Genomic DNA, 20204 nt, shown 5'->3' with positions numbered 1-20204 from the left:
GGTGGTGGTGGGAGGAGAGAGGCCGGTTTCGGCGGCTTTCCTACCCCAGCCAGGGCACTGGGCAGCAGGGGTGGGAAGTACCTTCCGCTCAGGGGGCGACTGGGCAGCCGCAGACGGCACGGACTGCCAGTCATTGGACTTGAGGTGGTAGAGCTCGTCGAACTTGAGGCTGATGTCCTCGATGGAGAGCTGCAGCAGGTCCCAGAAACCTGCCAGGTCCTGGGCTGTGGGCCGCGGGTTGGCAGTCACATTCTGACCAAGAGAGGGAGACGGGAGTGAAAATAAATCAATGAATGATGAGGAGAGAGGACACAGTCAATGTTGTAGGGTAGAACATATGAAATACAGTGTACTGGAGAGTAAACAGCATCACAGATAGGGAAGAGGATGCATTTATGAATCGATTTCGTGACAGCTGAACTAAACTGATTTTACACAAGCCAGTATGTAGTGCAAACTAATGCCTTCAGTGTGCATACTGCACTGGTGTGAAAAGGACATTAAACGCTCAAGACATAGGCTATGGCTTCTGAAAAATCAGCTTTTAAATGGGTGTTTGGCCTTGAAGTAGCAGAAAACAAAACAAAGCACAGAAATGACTGAGTCTACTTTCAGTGCAACCGTGGACATCAAAGGCAGAGATGGATCAGGTCATAAAAAAACAAATAAAGAAATAAAATAAAATTCTGCTCAACTTTATTCGGGAATTTTTTGGCAAGTTAAAACTAGGCTATATTTCTAAAAATACTTTGTCCTACATGTGTCCATATTGTGAGAATCAGGGCGGTGGGTGGGGTATCTGTGGATCGGCTTTTGTGGGTCACCACCATGCGTGTATTAAGAGAACTGGATACAGCGTTGGAGGCGCGGCCTCGTTCATTCCTATGAAAGCTTCTCAGTGGGGCATGAGGCCAAAATGGCTCGACTTCCGACTGGAAAAGTACCCAGATCTTCCGGCGATCTTCCGCATCCATTGGGCCTTTAGAGCAGGAACAGGGTCACAACCGTCACGGTGTTGTCATGGATCATTGCTAATTTCGCCTCCGAGCACTCGCTCCAGCCTCGGTCTGGGTCTCATTCAGATGAACAGAGGAAGGGAAATAACTCTGTATTCAGCTATTAGTGCATTTTACAACTTTTAGGACCTAATGATTTAAATTAGGGCTATTCAAGTGTTCATACTGGGAAGTTGATTCACCTAAAGAAAAATGATACTCTTAGTTACAGACGTCTCTTTCCCAATGTAAGTCTATGGGAAAAAGTCTTTTTGGGCCCAATAGCATCACATGACGGACACAGAAGTTGTAGTACAACCGTTTGGCCAATATGAAAATTGGGATCAACGACCGGCGCTCTACCTGGAGGCTTGGTCTCCAACAAAAACAACCATCCCAGTTTTTGTTGGTCCTGGTTTGAAAACAGTGTTATTTCTCATCTTGACATCCATTCTGCTAACTTCAGCAGCCGAGGCTATGTGAAGAAGGTTGGTGCCATTACAGAAAGAGAAGCCAAAATCAGGCCAACAGTGAGTACCTGCTTCTGGCCGAGTACTGATTTCATCTTATTGTAAATAAATTGAGTCAAAATGTCACTGAAGAATTGTGTATTTTGTTCAAACAACTTTCTTGCTTGTGTGTTTCTTTGCTTTCTGGTGCAATATTACTATCTCTGTTTATGCCTTTATTAGGTAGTTGACAGTAGAGAGATGACAGGAAACGAGTGGAGAGAGATTAGGGAGCGACATGCAACAAAACTAGGGAAGATGCAGTTCATGGTGGGCGCCTCACATCCCAAGACCATCAGGGTGCCCCGATAAAGGTACTTATTACTGTGCTACACCTCTGCACTGCATTACTTACACACTGTACTCGTCATCAAGTGCGGCTCTTTCCATATTCACCATTAGAGGGAGCCATTTTACAGCTTAATTCTTTTGTCAAGCTGAACTCCCAGCTGAATAGGGCTTTGTAACATAAAAAAAAAAAATGCTATAAATGCTTCAGCATAAGTAAAATAAGCCCGTATGTTGAGCCATACAAAAGGGACATTGCGGACAATGTCAACAAAAAGAAATGCAATCATTCAGTGTCACATTAAGATTAAATGTAACAACAGATTAAACCCCTCACTGGTTCACAAACAGCTGCCTCTGTGTTTATCGTTTATCACAGATTGGCAAACAGATGTAAAGTAAATCCTGCTCTGACGACATCTTTTCCTCTGACACATTCACAGTTTGTGCAGAATCCATGCTATTCTTTATATTTAAGATGCTGTTAAAGGAGCAGTGAAGTTGATTTGCTTAACTAATTGCTAATTAATTTCTTCACAGTGGAACTTCTGTTGTGTAAATAGCACTGTAACAATGACAGCATTTAACACAGCGGCTTAAAGTAGACAGTTTGATGTGGCCATGTGATGTTGTTTTCTGAATCTTCTTGTGATGTTTGTCTTGTGATGTGTTTCTTGCTACCTGACCTGAGCCTGATGGGGCCCCTGACTAAGTATCAGGCTACATGTCTGGATTAGGTCATTTTGTTACGTGCGGCCTTGGGCTCGGCCTGGTTAACCTTCAAATATAATCTATTTCCACGATGACAGTTTCTTATGATCATTATGACATTGTGTAATTCTTAATTGCACCTCTACATGTTGTGAGTACAGGCGTGTTACGTTAAATGTCTTGCATGTACTGTTCAATAGTCAAGTTCAGTTAATGATCATATGGCAGACATTTGGGAAATTGAGCTTCATATCAACCAACAGGTAAAACAGAGTTTATTCATTTAAGATGCTGTAGTGTTATATTGTCATGTGCTGGTAGTTGGCTGCAGTTTGTATAACGCCATTTCCAGTAAAACACGTCAACAGAGAGGAATGGCTTATTGGCTTATTATAAGCTCCTTGTATTTTGCGCTGGTGGGCCCACCATGCCTCATTCTGCCTAATATGCTGTGTATCATGGCTGTTCCCGGATTAGTGTGAAAGCCTTTACGTTATCGAAGCAAGCATATCTGGCAGAAGACAGAAAAACAAAAACATTGGGTTTGGTTAAAAAAGCGTGGGTCTCAGTTTCATGCCCCTGCAGACCTGAGACCTGTACTACGAAGCCAGTTCAACATACCCGGGGTATCTTCTCGTTATCTGGCTTAACTAACCCTAACAAACGAGATCCCGCTACGCTATTGACTCTGTAAATCAACACAGTGTTTCTCAATCTGGCTGTGAGCGTACCACATAAAAGGGGCGGTGTTTGCAGCATCTGACCAATCACAAACAATGACAAGTCTGCTGTCAGCAGAGAGGCACATTTTACAAACCAAGGACAAACTATAATATTAAACAAATACGAAGAAGTTAAACACATAATCCAGACTAATAGTAACACAATTGAAGCTACCAAATGCAGGAAGGACAGCTGGCAAAAGAAAGAAATGCCGATGTGTGAATGCGCAAATTAACAGACTTATTAATTAATTGAATACTCAAAAGTCAGACATAGTCGTCTAGATGGGGCAGTGATGTATAAATAACTTTCAAAATAGAATGACTGAACAGATTATAGTAGACTACATTATGCCCTTCGGTAAGAATGTGGCGGGTATGACTATTTCAGCCCTCTCTCAGCTGCGTCCCCGACTCCGGCGGTGTGAAATGGACTTGAGGGCAAGTAAAAAATAAATAAATATAAAAACATAATTCAAAGTGGTAAGCACCTACAGCATAAATCCAGCTGTCCTTTCTGCATTTGTCAGTTTAAACTGTGTTGATTTTAGCCTGGATTATGATTTAAACTTCTTTTTCTTTGTATAATATCACCTTACCCTTTGCAAACCGAGCTTTGATTGGTCAGTACTCGGTGCTTTTGTACAAGTTGATCTCTGATCTGGAACATAACCTGCTCCGGAACAGGATAGGTGTTCAGCGTAAGTTACCATGGCGATCTACCCCGGTAAGAAGTAAAACACCGTCGTAGGATGGAAAACCCAGGGTTAACCCTGAAGTTACCTCGCTAAGCATCACAGAGAGGCCATATACACACCAAGTTTTGTTCACACAGTCCCCGGAACTGCTGGAACTTCTGGGCCATTAGGAGCTGGGCACATCCTACTGCACTGCGAACCTTCCCCAGCACTGAAGAGAGAATAACAATCAACACAGATACATTTGTAATGAGTTCAACACACATTCATTTGAGATGATTATTTTAATTGTTTATCTCTGAGGCATCCTGTTATTGCAGCTATGGATGACACACAAACCCAGTCTTCTCTGCTATAGTGGTGTAAGACCTGCCTATATATATTAGCCTGCTGTCTGTCAGTGGTCCCTAAGCTTGTCTGTTGCTGTATCAAAACTAGGACAAACATCTGCCAAGACAAAATTGGGACTCCTATCTGATTACTGCATTGCAAAGTTATGGCAATGTGATTATAGTGTGGTGAGACTCAGCTCTGCTGTACAGATTTGCATCAGATTTTAATACACGGACATTTATTCTGAAAAAAACCCATATGAGCTCACAAAGACACAAAGAGCCTTGTTCATACAGAGATGTGCTTCTGATATGAACTGAGCATCCAAAGCCGTCTTACTGTTTATTTGTTTATGTGTACAGTGTGTATGTGTGTGTGTGCGCTCACTTGCTGAGCACTGATCTAATCTGGAGGTTTAATCAGTTCCAGAGTAGATTTGTGTAATTCTGGGGATTACAGGCCTGCTTGTGTGTGGTAACCCCAGGTATTACCGCCTCATCCCCTCCATGCTGAGTACGTCTGATGGAGTGATTGTAGGGCCTGAGGCAGAACCCTATAACCGAGCGCTGAACCACATGGCGAGGTCAGACAGCAGCAGACCTCTGGAAGGAGGCTCAGGGTGCAGGGTTCATTCAGAGGGCCGGCACATGTTTGACTTCAGAAACGCTTTGACTGTACATTTGGCTTTCTTCTGCTTTTTCTGGGCCAAATAACTTAGATTAATTTAGGAGATGGACATTCGTTATGCAAACCCAAGAGTAAACCGTTAGAATGTAATTGTATGTAATGTAATGCTAGCAGCTAATTTATCTAGGGCTGTCAATCGATTAAAATATTTAAACCCTATTAATTGCATGATTGTCCATAGTTAATCACGATTCATTGCAAATTAATCACACATTTTTGATCTGTTCAAAATGTACCATAAAGGGAGATTTGTCAAGTATTTAATACTCTTATCAACATGGGAGTGGACAAATATGCTGCTTTATGCAAATGTATGTCTATTTTTATTATTGGAAATCAATTAACACCACAAAGCAATGACAACTATTGTCCAGAAACCCTCACAGGTACTGCATTTAGCGTAAAAAATATGCTCAAATCATAACATGGCAAACTCAAGCCCAACAGGCAACAACAGCTGTCAGTGTGTCAGTGTGCTGACTTGACTATGACTTGCCCCAAACTGCATGTGATTATCATAAAGTGGGCATGTCTGTAAAGGGGAGACTTGTGGGTACCCATAGAACCCATTTTCATTCACATATCTTGAGGTCAGAGGTCAAGAGACCCCTTTGAAAATGGCCATGCCAGTTTTTCCTCGCCAAAATTTAGCCTAAGTTTGGAGCGTTATTTACCTCCTTTGCAACAAGCTAGTATGATGGATGGTACCAATGGATACCTTAGGTTTTATAGTTTCATATGATGCAGTATCTTCACTGTAGCTTTAAAACTGAGCCCGCTACAATCTAAAAATCGCAAGTTACGTTAATGCGTTAAAGAAATTAGTGGCGTTAACACAAATTTGCGTTTACCCGTTATTATCACGTTAACTTTGACAGCCCTAAATTAAACATCTTTATAATTAAATATCCTTTTTGTTATGTCAAAAAATCTTCATATTTGGTAAAGGAACATAAAGGATTTGATTGTGCAATGATCAACAACGTGTGCAAGCTGGCCGGATGAACTTGTCAAAACAGCCTCATTCACTGCCTCACAATACAACTTCCTCTAGAGTTGGAAACTTGGAGGCAATTTAACAAAAAGACCTGGGGTTGTAACGAGTACCCTGGCGGCTTTACCTTCCTCTGAGAGCTGGTTGTCTTTGGTCTCCTGCTCCATCTGCTGGCACCACCCTTCCATGCGTCCCGTCTCAGCCTGCAGCAGCTTCAGGAACCAGTGGCCGTCTCTCCGACACAGAGTTCCCCCTCCTCCGCTCTGGGGAACACTGCTGTTGCTCCCGTTCCCGCTCTCCAGCCAAGGGTCTGGAGGCGGGAGAGACGAGGGGTCCAGCGCTGGGTCCAGGCTTTCTGAGAAGGAGGAAGAGCTACTTCGTGTGGTGGAGCGTTTGAGGATCTGCCTGGGCGGTGGAGGTGAAGAGGTGTCACCAGTAGCGTCACCGTTGTCTAAATAGTCTTGTCCGATAGGGGTGCTTGTGGATTGGCTGGCGCTACTGACCATGACTTTCTTCTCAAAATGTTTGGCGTTATTGATATGGGAGATGACAGGGATGTCCTGTGTGTCTGAGTCTGTTTCTTGTTTTGAGGCCATGCTACTGGAGCGACTGAGCCTGAAACAAAGGGTGAGACTCACTGTTACAGGTGGACAGGTGAACATTTTCGTTTTCTTTGCTTACTGTTATGTTCACAACAGTGAGCAAACAAAACAATACATTATTCAAGAATTATGTCTCCATTACTGGAACGAACACACGATACATAGTTTTGACACTGAGTCACTTCTGCTGGTCAATATAGATATAAATAAACAGGATCGCTCTGAGACCGGGCTTTGATAGCAGTGCACTCAGACTGGTATCAACGGATCTCTTATCAGAACAGGCTGAAAAATGAATGCTGTCTGACTCAACATTATTTCCATTTCTTGTTAGAACTCAAGAAATGCTTACAAGCGGCGATTCAGTCAGATAATGAAATGTTATGAGTGCTTGACTGAAGAATCTTTAACCGATATCAGAGGAGGACAAGAACAGCAGAAGACTGGAAAAGCACAGGAGGGATTAGCACATAGCACAAAAGTGTGTAAAACACTGATAAAAACACAAGGAAGGACAAAAATGAACATAGGAACTCTAGCTGGTTATGTTTATAAAATATCTATCAGGACTCAGAACAGCTGCTACTTACAAAACACTAAATGCACCATGCAAAAGTAAGAAAATACAGGAGGAAGGCATGAGGAACTTCCTCGTAGGGCCGCACAATTAATCAAAATGTTATCACAATATGGCCTACTGCAATATTCAAATCACAGGAGGCGATATTTGTATCGAAAATATTTGTTAAAGGCAAAATATGTGCCAAAATACCATTTTAAATTAAATATTGTTGTGCTGAAGAGATCATATATCTACAGACTTAAGAAAACATCTCTGTTTGGTACAGATCTCCATGACGATCTCTTATGGAAAAATGAGAATAATAATGTAAAAATTATCATTCCCTCTAATATCGCAATTGCAATATCAGTCAAAATAATTGCAATTAGATATTTAAAAAAACATTGTGCAGCCCTACATCCTGGCATTCAAAACATCACGAGCATAAAAATGCAAACTCCACTGTAATAACCCTAGAAATGGGTCTCAAATATTTAGTAAGCAGAGACAAGTTTAAACAGTAACAACTCATGCCAGGAATCTATTTTATCACCACCAATACAACACACAAGGATAGTTTTCAGACACAAACACATTCACATTGCTTTCACATTTACATAGCTTCTGTAAAGGGAAAGAATAGTCAGAGCAGTGTGTGTGGCTATAATATAAATTCCTCACGTTGTTACAAGGACAGGAAGAGGACTTACTGCCACCCGTCCTCCACCTGTACTCCTATTGACTGAAATCTGGCCAACGGCGGGGTCTCCTCTCGTGGAACTTCCTGAATACAGTCAACCTTAGAACAGATAAACGAAATGAAAAAAACAGGTCAAAATTACAAACAATAACTCAGGCTGAACTCTGTTCAGAGCCGGCATTAACATGCGTCCTGAGTTATCCGATCACAAGTGGACAGCTCTAAGTACGTCTGTTAACACCTGGCATTAGAATGTGTCTCCACATGTGTCTTGAGTGACCTCTTGTGATCGAATCTCACCTCTCCGCGCTATATGAAAATAAACACGTAACGTTAAACACGTGGCTAATACAGCAGACGTGACGTAATATTACATGAACGCCAGTAGTAATATGCTACATATTCGTGAATTTGGGTAGGCCTACATTTTATTAAAGCAAATAAAAGGTTATTGTTCCGGCACCGCTGCCTTTGTGATCCGGTCACTGAGGACGCATGTTAATACCAGGTCTGAACAGGGCCTCAGAAAAACAAAAATCTTGTCACGAATGATGTCATAGACGCCTAATTCTAGCCAGAATAAGTACAGTTTTGCAGGGTTTTTAATTTTCCAAGTGATAAACCAAATCATCAGAGGAACAACTCAGAGAAAATCTGTATAATTTCGTGCTTCGCTTTCCATTAAAAAGTGTCACCATTAATGGTTACTCTGACTGAGTTCTGTTAATGTGCAGGGTCTGCAAAATGGAGAAAATGGCTGTTATTTCAGCACAGAACAGAAAGTTATGGCTAAAGGGGAACACAGATAAAGTATACAGCCAGCTCTAATGATAGAGGGATGTTCATCCTAACGAGACCTTTAGCTTGCAAGCACATTTTTGGGCTTGAGGTGACACACTCAGACATAGTCATACACCACAGAGGATTACTTTTAAAAATGTTCTTTTTCCTGGATTCAAGCAGAACGAGCTACACTTCAGAAAACGCTGTGATCAGGGCTCTATCTCGACTGACAGCTCTAACAGCACTGATTCAACAGTCCCATTGCCTACCTGTATGCCAATGGAGGACAGTTTCCGCCTGGGTACTGGTGCCACAAAGGGCTCCTCTGCTGCTAGATTCCCTTTGTTAAATCCTGATTTCAGTGATTCATGCTGGACAACTGAGTCACTTGTCTCAGTGGAAGCATTAAAGGTGATGGGCGCGATTGGCTCTCTCGGGATGGCGATGGGAGTGGGGATGATGTGCGGAGGGCGGGGAATGCCCCGGGCCAGGCTGTTGGCACGGGTGCTGTCAAGGCTGTCAGAGGAGTTGCTGTGAGCGTGGCTCGACTGGCTGTTGACCTCTGACCTCCGGTCCTGCTGGTCCAGGTAGTTGTCCTGGGCCGACTCTGTGCTGCTCTGTACCGTCACAGAGATGTAGGGCTTGGAGGTTGTGCGGGGCGGCACTGGCGGAGGAGCAACCTTCTTACAGGTGGTTATGCATGTAGAGACTGGAGGGGAAAAGAGGAGAAGAAGAAAAAGGATTACAAAATGACAGAGGTCAAAATGTTTTAGCAAATCTTTGAGAGTGAACTCAAAACAAGAACAAACCAGAAGATATAAGTAGTACTGACAACAGCTCAAAGCATATTTATCAGCATCATCCTAAGAGCTGACTAACAAGTCTTGTCAGCATGTCCATGTCATACTGTACATGAATACACAGGGACATTGTGTACATGAAAGCTGGAACACCAGCAGATTCAGGCAGGAATCCCATAAAGTGGAAAATCAAATCAGGCAGGACACTGAACAAACATACCGCTCAAAGCAGGTGACTAAATGAAATCACACACACACATAGCGCACTTCAAAGCCTCGATCATGAGACAGGTGATGAAATCAGTAAAGCAATTAGTAGAGCATCTGACTCTGAGGACCGAATACAGTTGAGAAATTGAAAGGAGACATTTATCTGCACCACTCCCTAACACCAGACCAAACATGCCCTCCAGCTATAAAGGAGATAATAGAAAGTTAACCATAGAGACGGAAGGAGGGAAGGAAACCACTCAGACAAGTCTACCCATGACAGACGCTAACGCCTATTCTCTTAATGATTTAATGAGCGTTATTATGTTGTTAATGTCATGGATGTTATAGTACACCCAATGACAAATGCGGAGCCTCCCAAAAATGATGCAATTGGTAAAACTATACAAAAAAAAACAGCAAACGCTCAGTACTAAGCTTTGTTAATGTTGGATTATTTTACACTGGTCACATGGTAGCATATACAGGGTTAAAAATCTAAAGCTGAGCTCCTTACAGTGGCAACTTGTATGTGGGTTTACATGAAATCCACATAGCGTGAGTCCAGCACACAACAGAAAAAAGCAGATTTTTTTTCAATAAAAAAAAACTCAGTCAAACATCTCCCTTCATTGCTCTGTCCTCTGCACATCCGACTACATTATTTCACTACCGGTAGAGCCACTCATTCACTTATCTAATCTATCAACCAAATCAATGGTCTGTCATGAGGTCAATGGATAACGTTCCCACAGCCTGAAGTGTATCAGGAAGAGCAAAAATAAATAAACGGTGTATCAGAAGAGATCAAGTTTATGGGCTACAAATACAAAATGAAGTTGAGACGTTGTATTTACAGACTTCATTCATCTTGATGGTTTCAAAAATGCAAAAAAAAAGTCATAATTCTCATGCAGATAGATAGATTATATAAGGACTCGAAGGCTCTTCTGTTGCGTATATGAAAATTCAAGGCTCTGATGCCTTCAATCAAGAGACCACAGAAAAGCACCACATAGTAAAACGCAGAGTGTGATGTTGGACCGCCAAAACCTAGAATCTAAACAGGGAATATTATTGTAACATTACGAACCCTGTGGCTACCATATGATCCCTTAAACAGATGCTTTATTTGACAGCACACTGGGAAAATGGAACCTGTACAAGACCACAGAGGAGTTAGTACAGAGAGGGACAGACGGTATTTTGATGCCGAAGAGAGAGAAATAAAGTTTGTTTAAATAAAAGCAGTGATGACAGCACAAGCTGCTCCATCAGCCTGTTATTAAATATATTTAATAATCATTTAATGTGTCTGTCAGAGTCTGTATATTGCTGCCTTTGACATTTTTGCTTAAAAACACCAGGTTATGGTGCAGACCACACCGTAATCAGGATATCAGTGGGACAGTTGAGGCCTTCATGGCCTAATATTAACATCAAATATGATTAAACCAGATGAAACTGTGGCAGAAGCATTTCTACAGACTGCTGTCAGGGATATAATTAAATGACTTTCCGAGGAAATTACATAGTGTGTGCGCGCCTTAGGATGTCACTTACATACAGAACCATTATCTGTATACAAGTGACATACTGTTCACTGTGTAAAGTGGTATTGAACAATGACTATTGTCTATTTTATTGACTCTGGTAAGTGCACCCATAAAGTACCTTTCTGTAAAGCTCAGCCATTTTGCACTTAGAAGTGTAAAAGCCTGCACAGACATAAGTCTGTATATTGGCAATAATCTGGCGATACGTATCATTATACATATATTATGATATATTGCGATACTGTAAGCAATTTTTAAAATCCAATAAAGGCAAAAAAGCCCAAAAATGAAATCTAATTTTAGGAAAACTGTCATAAAGCACATATCACCATATGCATCAAATCTGAGTAAAAAAAAGTATTTATTTTATGCAATCAGAACAGTGAGATCTGCATTTGCATTCATCACAGCTCCTGTAACATCATAGCACTACCTTTTTTGTGCAATCTGAGCCGATGTCTGCCACAAATCTTTGCATGTAAACTATGAATTAAAAATCAATACAGCGTTTTTAAGAATCAATACAGTATAACAAAACATTATATTGCAATACTCAAGTGCATTGATATTTATTTTCTTACAGCCCTACACAGACACAATACATAATCACCAGATTTGAGGTCATTGCATATGACTCAAACTCTCAGAAATACTGAGATTGTAATAAATAGTCACAATTTCCTGCGGTGTCATCCGAAAGGAAACTGCATGACAGCATTTGATGACTCTGTTTTAGGCATGGCATGAAGCGAACACTGTTTGAGCCTCGTGTTGCTGCACTGAATGCTGTTGTCATCAAGGATTTACAAAAAGCCTTGCAGCAAACATGTGAGCTGCTGAGAAAATATTCAAACAAAAGGGTCGTTGTTCATTTTAATCCGCTTCTTAGCTTTATCTCTAATGTTTGTACAAGCTCACCTATCATGAAATCTCATATGACCTCACACAACAAGCTGAGTGGCGTTGCCAAGCTGCTGTCAGTCAACTATTCCAGAGGATTGCATCAGCCTGAACTACGGCACCACGACTGGCTCCATGGTGCTCCTTTAAGACTAACTAAGTGCTTTTATGGGTTTGCACCCCTATTATTTAAAAATGCAAGTTATTGCATTTGCAGTGTGCTATAGAGTTGTGCAGGGATGACGTGTTTTTGTAGAGCAAACAGGAAGTAAGCATCGCCCTGGTTCACTCGACAAAAAGCCAATGGGATTTAGATTTTGGATTAATGCAGAAAATAAACACTGTGGCAAACAAACGTTTATGATACTTATATGTTTTGTTCAGGAAGATAATCTCCACAAATGAACCCCACTTTTATGATTTTTGAAGTGTGAATGCAATCGCCAGATTAATCACCAAACTACACCAAGGTTGCATGAACGTGAGTATACACAAAGAGGCTGTAAAGGCGGACGAGCTGGCGTGATGACGTTTAGTAGTCTCATTTAGCCACTTGTTAGCAATCGCCTTTGTTAAGTAAGAACAAAAAATTCACGAGTAGGATATTTACTGACGTAACCACAGACCTTATTTCAGGCATCGAAACAAAAACCCATTCAAAAAACACGTTGACTTCGAAACAAAGGAACCGGAAGTGCTAAAATGCTAACTCATTTCCGGGTTTTAGGATTCATTCCTGCAGCTCTCTATTGACTGATATTTAACCAAAAGATCATTCAGTCTGTGTTAGCTGTGTTTAAAGTTTGAGTTAGCTTTGCATAGTTTGAGCTTTTCCCTAAAATAAACTAACAAAAAAACCTATACAGCCCAGACTGACAGTGGATTCAGTCAAACCATTCTCTTGTGTTGGCACTGTGCAAAAGTAACATGGAGCCAATCGTAGACTTGCTCTGCTATTGATTGGTTTCCAGTCTTCTGATTATTAATTTTATCTTAAATTCAACATACCTGAACTCTTACACTCGACACCTGACTTATTCCAGGATAGAGCTCAGATTTGTAAATGCTGGCCCAAATCCAAGCTGAGCCACTTAACAGCAAACTGCTCCGATGCACTCAAGGTTACATTTCAGTGATGCCAAAACACTTGACACCATCTGTAAACGACAGAGATGACACCCAAAACCAAGGCTGTGCCTTCTTCAAATCCCACACTTGTTGAACATCACAAAAAGAGACCGGACACACACAGACGCCCTGTTGGATGTCCAGCCCTCATTATAAATAATAAGCTGACAATACAAACATCACTTGCTCACTTTGATGCTTTGACTGTTGGAACACACCCTCAGCTCCACATTTTAAGGATGGGAAGCAGCAACCCAGTCTGCTAGTCAAAAAGCTGTCCCTGATATCCACAAGATGTTTCAACCACAGCATCTCAGTGATATCCAGAGCGGTCATCATTTCAGAACAGATCTTGTCCAATCTATTTTAAGAAACCTGCAGTTTATCATCCATCACAGCTACACAGTACATGCCACGGACCAGCCATGTTTTATCCACCACCCTCAGACAACTAGGGCTGTCCCGAATACCATTTTGTGGCTTCGAAGCTTTAGTGAGAAATATTCAAGGATATTCAAAGTCATATAATCATTATAAGCACATAGTGAAGCAGTACTATTCGATACAGAAATTGTAGGCTCGTATTCATCTCTCTCACACATAGAGAGGGAGAGAGAGGGTCCAGGGAGAATCTCCTTCTCTTTATGAGCATCAGTCGCCTCTCACCCTTCACTCAGTCAGTCAATCAAAAGAGAAACAGATCTCAGTCAGATATAGAGCTGCTAGAAAAAGCAGCAAGCTTCAAAGCTTCGACCGTTGCCATGGTATTCAACTTCCAAATCACTATTCAAATGCTTGGTTTTTTATATATAGATATGTAATAACAATGTATAAACCCCAAAACAGCCCATAAAATAAGGAATAATCCCACAACATTATTCATCATTCATATTCAACACTAATTATTATTATTAGTCATTCTCAGACGGATATCGCTGTTTGTTGTGTGTAGAGGTGTCTGTGTGTAGAGTCGTGCGGCAGCAGCACTGTCCCGGGCATTGAAACGGGGGAGATGGAGACAGACAGTCAGAATAACATGTCGGTTGCTGTGCTGCACTGCTTCGCGAAGCTTCGAATAACTTTGAATATTTCTCACCAAAGCTTCAAAGCCCAAAAAAATGGTATTCGGGACAGCCCTGGATAGCCCACAAAAATGAATTTCCTCATTTGTAGGCCTATAAACAAATGAATAAATAAATAAATAGACTGTAGCCTATGCCAACATATAGGACTAAAACAAAATACCTGGCTTTGGTGAAACTGCGTTTCAGCACCCGGGACACTGCTGCGCGTGCACCCACGCACACAAAACACAGCTATCCGTCTGAGAATAACTAATAATAATTAATGTTGATGATGCATAATGAATAATGTAGGATTAATATTCCTTATTTCATGGGCAATTTGTGATTTTTGGGGTGATACACATATAACAAAAAACAAACAAACCCCCTGCTGCATTCGAAAACCGATTTGGACATGGTTAACCATGGCAAAGGTTGAAGCATTCGAGTCAGCATTACTGACCACCATCCTTGCCTTAGGAAAACCTGCTGAGACAGCTTTCACCGTCCATGCTCCCTCTCATGACAGATATAGATGCTGGATAGAACAGGGTTGTCACTGTTGTGGCAGCTATGTGATGCGCCGGCTCCACTCCTGCATCCTAGTCTTCAGGATAGTTGTCACTAACTGGTGTGAGAGGGCATAGATGTGTGTGTGTGTGTGTGTGTGTGTGTGTGTGTGGTGTGTGTGTGTGTTTGGACACCTGCCCTGCAGTTCTCCAAGTGTCACATCATGCCTTCGTCATTCTGAACAGAATTCACCCTTAAGTCTTAATACCACAGAATCTGCTTTGCCCAGCAAAAACAAGCCCCGAAATCATAACTGACAGCTGCCTCTGAGATTAGACTGGAGATAAAGTAGTAGAGCTGGACACAATAAATAGGCCTGGGCCAATATTATCAGCTGATTTTAGCTTATGATAAATATATCGATGCTGTGTTTTGGTCAATAGCCTAGGTAACAAGAAACTACAGCAGAGAAATGCCAAAGATAAGTAAGGGATAATGTACAGTGAGCCGGTCATTGTTATGAAAGCAAAAACAATTACCCGCTAGCTGTACATTATCCCGCTTATTACACAGCTACTTAATTAAGAAATCAATAATTTGACTCAAAAACGGTCCGCTACAGTCCGACATCAGAACTGCGGTCATAGTAAAGGTCTGCTATACATAGCAACGGTCTGCTATAAAGAAATTACAGACCGCAGAACGCCGTGATTGACCAATCAGAATCGAGTATTCAACACAGCCATGTTATAATGTATATTAATTGGAAACAGTGTCGTCATTATAGAGTTTCCCCACCAGAGAGCACTGATAAGTTTAGCCATACGAATGGGATCTTTCGGGATGGCAATGACGGTCGGTTCACCACTTCGGTTAAGACTGACATATCTCCATGACGATGGATTGCCATTAAATTTGGTACAAACATTCATTCCCCCCTCAGGATCATTTATAACAACTTTGGTTATCCCCAGACTTTCCATGAACCTCCTTCATCCGGTCAAAATTGACCAATGCTTTAGTGTAAGACTAAACACACCTAGACTAAAACTGATGACAATCCCTCATCCTTAGTTGTACTTTGTGTTTACGGCCAATTAGGCATTGTGTTTAATGCAGTAATTCAACTTGACGCAGCTTAATGATGGCGTGCACAGGACAACCACACAGGTGATCAGACAGGTTTTAAACAAGTTTGGAGTTTAACCACACTGTCCACTGTTCATACTGTTCTATGGCGGTTAGCTACTGGTTTTGCCACATCCCAGTTCCCAGCAGTGAAACTTGTGAGTAATTGGTAATAGAATAATGGCCAGAACTAAAAAAAACAGACTTTCATAGTGTAGGAAAAAAGTGTAGAAAACAGAATATAATTGATTCCTGATAAATGCCTGTTGGAAGCCAGAAAATGCATCCGTGGCAAAAAGTTCCCACAGACAGATGGATAGTACGTGGCACATGCTCTAATTCAGCCCATTACAGAACTCAGCCACACAAATACACAGCTGTGCAAGCATAAAAACACATTGTATGTAGCAATAGAACCAGTGCTGACAAAGCCTTTCCTTAACCTTAACACTCAGTACCACAGAAAAGAGCTATAAATATGGACATGAAGCATAACACTACAGATTCTTAAACAAGCTGAATTTGTGTACAGGAGCTGCTCAGTAGAACGTACTGGCTGCTCTACAGAAGGGGATTTAACAACAGAGACAAGCAGACGCTTTATGCCAAAATGTTTGAGAGGAATCTGGAGTGGGCACTGAGCACTGCTGTTTTCATGCCATCTGGACAGTGCTTCAGTTGTCTACTGCGAGCCCGGGTTCAAGATGTGATTTTCAAGGCTGGGAAACAATTAGCTGCATGGAGTTACAGCAGTTGAAAACAGTTTCCAACAACCCCATGACGGCTTTCCACTCAGCAGTTCGCTGCATACTAACAGCTATGCTGGCTACGTACTCAAAGACTGAGAGAAAAACCAAGAAAGTAGGAAACTTTTCTGGTCGACCTTTATGTGCTAGAACACACACAGTGGTCTCCTCCCCGTTAATAGCATTTTACTGTTTGCATGGGAAGACTGTGGACGGATAATTAACCAACCACAGTTCCCGCACAGTGACATCACTGTTGGTAGCACAACATCTTTTAAGACCCTGAAATCCAAGATCAGGTTAAAAAAAATATTAGGGCGATAATGACGCGTTAACGCAAATTCGTTTTAACGCCACTAATTTCTTTAACACATTAATGCAATCGATTTCCGGAGGTTGTACTGGGCTCACTCAAGCTAGAATGGAGATACTGGCATCATATGAAACTAGAAAACCTAAGGAATTGGTACCAACCATGTCATACTAGCTTGCCGCTAAATAACCCTCCAAACTTGCACTAAATTTTGACGAGGAAAAACTGGCATGGTCATTTTCAAAGGGGTCTCTTGACCTCTGACCTCAAGATATGTGAATGAAAATGGGTTCTATGGGTACCCACGAGTCTCCCCTTTACAGACATGCCCACTTTATGATAATCACATGCAGTTTGGGGCAAGTCATAGTCAAGTCAGCACGCTGACACACTGACAGCTGTTGTTGCCTGTTGGGCTTGAGTTTGCCATGTTATGATTTTTGCATATTCTTTATGTTAAATGCAGTACCTGTGAGGGTTTCTGGACAACATTTATCATTGTCTTGTGTTGTTAATTGATTTCCAATAATAAATATATACATACATTTGCATAAAGCAAGCATATTTGCCTACTCACATGTTGATAAGAGTACAAAATACTTGACTTCCCTTTATGGTACTTCTTGAACAGATAAAAAAATGTGCGATTAATCGCGATTAAATATTTTAATAGATTGACAGCCCTAAAAATATATATTTGTCCCTTATAATTACAGCATTTCTATGTTATATTGACAGCAGTGTTGCAATGTGGCAAACAGAGACACAATAGTCAAGACTATTAATTACTACTATTAATATAGATGACATGAAAGTACTTAGGGTTTTTAGAATATAGTTCAGTGAACAGATTCGGGCCTCAAATGTTTATCTTTGTTAATTTTAATGGATTCATTCCCCTATTGGGCAAATTACAGAATGCACCATTTCACTGACGAACCCTGACCCAATCTGCCTCTCGTCATCTTTATGTAATCCACTCCAAGGATGGTCAAACAATGTCAATAACTGTGGGGCAGATGAGACACTCAGTTTGACAGTTTTGGTCCCTCTTTCTCTAGTATTATAAAGCCTGTTGTTCAACTATTCATCAGCAACAATATACATTTTAAGCCGATTGGTTGAGGTGGTGTTGTTCTGTGGTCAGTTGGAGCTGGACAAGAACCAGGAACAATGAAAGACAAAGGGTGGATTGTGATGCTCTATTTAACAGTTTAGTATCGCCTGCCAAGATGTCTGCTGGCTGCCAGTTGACCCATCTGTATTGTTTCATCAAGTTACAGCAACAAGACGCAGATAACCTTGCCTGACCCTACCACCACTTCCTTGTAATCAAAGCCATTATTCCAATGAATGATCACATTAAATGCTTTCAACAACATCACCGCTACAAAACTGTACAGTTTTTACAGTAAATACAACATCAAAATGGGATTTAATCCATGTTGGACACTAGGGTTGTGTACTGGCAAGAATCTGGCGATCCGATACGCATCATGATACAGGGGTAACGATTCAATATATTGCGATACTGTAAGTAATGAGATGTACTGCGATTTTATAAATCTCAATAAAAAAAAATAAGGAAAAACTGGCATGGTCATTTTCAAAGGGGTCACTTGACCTCTAACCTCAAGATATGTGAATGAAAATGGGTTCTATGGGTACCCACGAGTCTCCCCTTTACAGACATGCCCACTTTATGATAATCACATGCAGTTTGGGGCAAAAACCATGCAGTTTTTTGCATGCAATATAAAATGTGTTATTTTTTTCTTTTCTAAAAATTATGCATTTCTGCTGTGTTCTTTTTACAATGACAGTTTTCCTAAAGTTATATTTAAAAAATATACTTAAAGTTACGCAATATATTGAATCATTACCCCAGTATCATGATGCATATCGTATCGCCAGATTCTTGCCAGTACACAGCCCTAGTAGGGAATACTATAGTAAAGAGTGCACCATACAACACCACTGGAAGTAGGATAGATCATAAGACAATCAAGATATAAATCTCAGAGCTTGTAGATATCAAACTGATGATAGAGATGATTCTCATCATAGTTTCCTACACACTATTTTACTATCTATCTTACTGGTCTAAATGTATTTGCATCTGACTCTTCAGTCACCAAATGCTTGCATGTTAGACAAATTCCCTCTAAATTTAGCTGCAGCAGGGCAGCAAATGAGCATATTTAAATGTTAACTCAGTGATGAAAGTCAATGTCGTTATCATTAGGATGATGGCTAAGCTGTCATCATTCATTCATTCATTCTCACTGTGCAATATAATTTTCCACTTATGCAATTTTGTTAACAGTCTGTTTATTGTCAATACTGTATATACTGCTCCTATGTTTATACTTCCTTCTATTTAAATGATTCATATTTTGTTACACTTTGTTTAGCTCTTTTCTTTTAACAGTGTTAGCTGATGCATCTTGTTTTTTGCACTATCCCCTTTGCTGCTGTACAATGCAAATTCCCCCACTGCGGGACTAATAAAGGAATATCTTATCTTATCTTATCATATCTTATTATGGGACACACAGACACACACACAGACACACAGACAGGATGACTTGTGAGCGGCTGGAGTCTAGACGTGTGACGTCATAAACGCTGCTGTAGTGCTCAATAGCACCTGCTGAAGTTTATACTAAGTTATGTTTATTGACAACATCAAACCACACCCACATTGTGATGTAAAAGGCAATTAAGGTAATTAACACACACAACGTCAAAAAGAACTAACAATAACAGTTTAAAGTACTTACCCTGCTGTCAGGCGCAGGTAAATATATATATATATATATATATATATATATATATATATATATATATATATATATATATATACAGCACAAAGGTGTCTTGAGTTAAGACTTATATTATTTTCAAGGCAGCTGTAACCGGAGTGGACAGTCTCTCTGGAGAGTAAAAGCCGGTCTGGTTGTGTTTTGTTTGGGAGGCGTGGTGGCGTCTCTACTGCTGCCTTCAGGAGCGCCTCGGACACTCCACACTTTAATTATTGTAAAAGTGATTATGGTGCTCATTTAGGTGCTTTTCTACTACAGGATCCACCAAGAGGACACAGTTTTTTTTTTTTTTTACGTGTTGCAACAAAAAAAAAGCTCTGTGATGTCAAACCACAATGAACCATCAAAATGCACAAAATAAAATCATCAAAACAATTCAGATAAATAAAATCTGATCCAGACTTAGACAAAAATGAAAAAGACAAGGGTATTACATTAGA

The 20204-nt window shown here is 40.8% G+C and overlaps 1 protein-coding gene across 7 annotated transcripts in view; it reads right to left on the bottom strand.

The window, feature by feature from the left end:
- The window catches only part of dlgap4b (discs, large (Drosophila) homolog-associated protein 4b), a 136574-nt gene that overhangs the window by 2376 nt on the left and 113994 nt on the right, over nt 1-20204 (bottom strand). For 6 of the 7 annotated variants that reach the window (XM_037764325.1, XM_037764324.1, XM_037764346.1 and 3 more), the window contains 5 exons: nt 8854-9293; nt 7812-7900; nt 6065-6552; nt 4043-4134; nt 82-252 (listed from right to left, as the gene is read on the bottom strand). In XM_037764325.1, coding sequence (XP_037620253.1) covers nt 82-252; nt 4043-4134; nt 6065-6552; nt 7812-7900; nt 8854-9293 — 1280 coding nt within the window. Of the gene's footprint in view, nt 1-44; nt 253-4042; nt 4135-6064; nt 6553-7811; nt 7901-8853; nt 9294-20204 lie in introns of all 7 variants that reach the window. The other variant, XM_037764354.1, reaches the window with a different exon arrangement.

Source organism: Sebastes umbrosus, chromosome 1 (assembly GCF_015220745.1).
Source record: "Sebastes umbrosus isolate fSebUmb1 chromosome 1, fSebUmb1.pri, whole genome shotgun sequence".
Taxonomy (NCBI): domain Eukaryota; kingdom Metazoa; phylum Chordata; class Actinopteri; order Perciformes; family Sebastidae; genus Sebastes; species Sebastes umbrosus.
The sequence above is the reverse complement of the archived record's forward strand: the minus strand, read 5'-3'. Positions and strand labels throughout refer to the sequence as shown.